General features: G+C 45.9%; 1 protein-coding gene across 1 annotated transcript; it reads right to left on the bottom strand.

The window, feature by feature from the left end:
- Nucleotides 1–959: 959 nt before the first annotated feature.
- On the bottom strand, nucleotides 960–2384 carry LOC129072518 (tripartite motif-containing protein 75-like). The gene has a single exon (XM_054575985.1). It carries the CDS (start codon nucleotides 2382–2384, stop codon nucleotides 960–962), a length of 1425 nt encoding a protein of 474 aa, XP_054431960.1.
- Between the last annotated feature and the right edge of the window lie 1439 nt (nucleotides 2385–3823).

Here is a 3823-nt window from a genome sequence, read left to right as displayed (position 1 = left end):
GTAAATCAGGAATAGCAGAAATAGGTTTAAATGTTAGAACCAGGGAGAGAAAAGTGGCAGCCAGTTTAACCTAGTGAAGATGTAGAAACAAGTTTCCCCAACAGTGGGAAAGAAATGGGAATTCCTTACTGACTTTTCCAAATCAAAAATATAAAAGCTATTAGGCCCCGGAATTAACCAGCCAAGGCAATCTGTTATTTCTGATAGATATAATAAAAGGTGGACATTTTTCTGTCAGTTGTGACAAAGTACACCTATAAATCACCTCACCTGATCTTCATAATTAGTTGGAGTGACAGACATTAACCTCTATTTTTCAGGCAAGAGTTTAAATTGGGATACCCCATGAGTAATAAGCAAAACTCCATCCTTTATAGAGGGCAGCAGTTCTGCCTGACCTTGGCCCTGGGGAGACATTACTTCATTATACTGGACAGTAAACAAATCTGCCCTTTGCTTTGTATGACGACACCATCTCTATCTTCCCAGGCTGTTCTCATATAATATTGTGCCTTGAAATATTGTCTAGAGCACTCGGTTCCTTCCCCCCAAAACAGCAGAGACTCGGGACACCCACTGAAAACTGTCTCCCCACACTTATTTTCTCTCCTACCTGGAAAGTGTAAGGAGATTATGAAGCAACTGAATGCATAGGTAAAGGAAATAGGTTAATGTTTACAAATTTATTGTAGCCATGAAAGTACAATTTATATACTTCATTGTTAAATTTCGGTAACACTTTATACAATTAACCCCTACATTTGTTAGTTCCCACATCTCTATGGCTATTGAAAGAAAAATTTTAAAAATAGAAAACAAAATACGAAAAGCTTTCTTCATGTATGTTGTGTCAAATAATCATTAAAAATTTTTTTATGGGTGCTAGATTCACTGATAGGTGCATAAAATTCTAGCTACTGTCCATAAATCACAGGAAGACAGTGAAGCAAAGTCACAGGTCATCCTTCGTAATCTCTTTCAGCACAGATTGTAAGAGGTTTAGGATCATACCCAGTACTGAAGTAAGGCTTCAGCACGTCAGAAAATTTATCCATGAAAGAATGGATGTGAGACATGTCATTCAAATTGTAAAACGAAACCTGCCCCAACTCATAGTCCAGATAGATGCCAATCCCTCTGGGCTTTTCCTTCAGCACAAGGGCGGTGGTGGCAGACCCTCGTGCCACATAATCACCATTCTGCAGCTGAATTGCCCAACATCGGTTGTGCCCTGGTGGGGGATGCTTCCTCTCCCTGGTCAGGGAGCTTTTACAAACGCCCACGGCCCACTCAGGCTTGTCATCCACCTGGACCTCCCAGTAATGTCGGCCACCATCAAACCCTTCCGAACCCAGGACAGCGGGGTCGACTGCGAATCTCTTTGGATTCCGAGAAACCCTTTGCTTTTTCCTCACAAATGTCACCGACTTTTTATCCTTGGACACAAGCAGATTAGGATGCGCTGTCTCAGCATCCAGGGTGACTTCTTCTCTAAACTTCCGCACGATCTTCTGCAGAGCCGAACACTGCGGAGGAAGGCAGCACCCTTCTCTCCGGAGCTGGAACCAATACACAGCCGGCGGTTTCAGGCTCTCGCAGCTGTGGAAGACACTCCGGATGCCCGTCAGCATTTTCACGTCTGACATCACGCTCTTCTCTGCCACCACCTTCAGCAGGCTGTTCAGGCTGGAAATGTGGTCGGCAAACGCCGTTGTGTTGGCACTCAGTTTCTGTTGGATGTTCTTCTCCTCTTCGGCTAACCTTGAAAGAACTGCCTCTTGCTCCCGTTCTACAGACTGTGTCAGGTGCTCAAATTCAGAGGCTAACTTCCTTCTCCGGTTTTGCACTTTCTCTCTCAGCTCTAACAGTTTCCTGTCTTGGGTGGTTACTAGTTTCTGAATGTCTGCCACCTGCTTCTTCAGGGGCTCGATGTAACTGCTGAGCTTTTGCCTGTGATGAGCGGCGGCCTCATCCACGGGCCTCACCTGGTGGCCCTGGTGGTCAGGGGGCTGAGTGCACAGGGAACACAACAACTCTAGGTCCTCCTCACAGAAGAGGGTCAGGGCCTGGTTGTGCTTCTCGCACAAGCGCCTGTCTTCCTGCCGCTTCTTCTTGCTCCTGGTGATCTGGAGGAGCCTGGCGATGTCGATCATCCTTCCCAGCTGGGTGTTGCTCCTCACGTGCCTCTCTTGGCACCGGTGACGGCACACAGGGCACGGGAACCTGTCCCGCAGGTCAGCCCAGGACTGTTGGATGCAGAAGCGACAGAAGTTGTGCCCACATTCGATGGTGACAGGGTCTCTCAGGTCATCCAGACAGATGGGACAGCTGACTTCTGCCCGGAGGCCTGCCAGAGCTGCTTCAGCCGCCACTGGGTCCTGCATGAAGGACTGGACTGAGGTGAGTTTTCTTCAGGAATTTGGGCTCTGTGAGGTCTCTCCACTGAGAGCCAGATGCGCACTGAGATCTCACTGTTGTTCCTGTCCTGAATGATTCTTTCCTATGAGACCAGAGGTGTCCAGAGGCTGCAGGTGTCCAGAGGAGCTCTGTTCACCATGTCCAGCTGGTCACAGAGTAGTTGAAGTCAAGCTCAGCAATTGTTTTTGGTTAGAAAGTAGACATGGCATTAAAGTGCCTATTTGTTCCTGGGGATGAGAAAATGTTGTTGCATGTAGAAAAGGCTACTGTTTGTCTTGTGGTCCTGCTCACTGCCACTCTTGATGCAACCACTGATATGTCTCTCTGCCACCACTGATCACCTAAACCCAAGTCATCTACAGAGGTGCTGCATGGGACTGTGGCAACTATATGGGTTCGGGACTAGATCACCTACACCTGGGTCAGCCTCCATCCTTAGTGACCTACCATCTGGGAAACCTAGGGAAAGTCACTTAACATTCATACCTCTAAGAGAATCCAGTAAACAAGAATAGAATTCCCAAGCTCAATCATTTGAATCTCGTGAAAAACCTAAGAAAAGGATTTGGCACTCTTTGGCTTAAACCAGTTATTTTTGACAGCACTGAATTCATAACACATGAAAGTTTACTTATTTTCCCTTTAAGCTTCTCAACTGCACGATATATCCAGCTATGTACAGAAAAGTAGATGGGATTTTAATTAGATTAGATTTATTCTTGAGGACCCTCCAACTCGAAAACCTGATTTTTGTGTGATGCTCAGAATGAATAAAATTGGAGATAAGGGTTTATTTTATTTTTTTAAATAGTTCTTTTTTTAGTACTCTTTTCCCCATTATCATTTATCCCTCTTATCCCTCTTCTACCTCCCCTGCACCCACCGTTTCAGTGTAAAATGAAACAGAGGAGCACTTGAGATCCTGCTTCACAGCAATTGTCATCAGTTTAGCTCAAATAAAATCTTATAAAATAAAACAGAAACACACTCATACAACTGCTCTTTGAAGTCATTGTCACTGGTGACTTACCCATTAGTGACAATGATTTGTAGGGGCAAGACCCTAAGGAGAAGAAATACAGCTTTTTCTTTGAAGCAGTTACTGATCCATGTGGAGGCTAAACAGCTAAGAAAGTGAGTGGAGCTTTCAGCTGACTTCTCAGGGTTGAAGAAACAAATTTGGAGTTCAGGGCACCCCAGAGAGGATGCTTCCCTGTGCTACACACTGGAAGTGGGCACCCAAAATGGGCTACCCAGCCTGGCTGGTGTGGTTCAGTGGATTGAGCGCTGGCCTGCAAACCAAAGGGTTGCTGTTTCGATTCCCAGTGCAGGACACGTGCCTGGGTTGTAGGCCAGGTTCCCAGCAGTGGGTGCTTGAAATGCAACCACATATTGATGTTTCTCT

Source organism: Pteronotus mesoamericanus, unplaced genomic scaffold (genome assembly GCF_021234165.1).
Source record: "Pteronotus mesoamericanus isolate MK-2021 breed Mesoamerican mustached bat unplaced genomic scaffold, CSHL_Meso_final contig_32, whole genome shotgun sequence".
NCBI classification, from domain to species: domain Eukaryota; kingdom Metazoa; phylum Chordata; class Mammalia; order Chiroptera; family Mormoopidae; genus Pteronotus; species Pteronotus mesoamericanus.
Note: the sequence above shows the minus strand (reverse complement) of the source record. Positions and strands in the feature narration are given on the sequence as shown.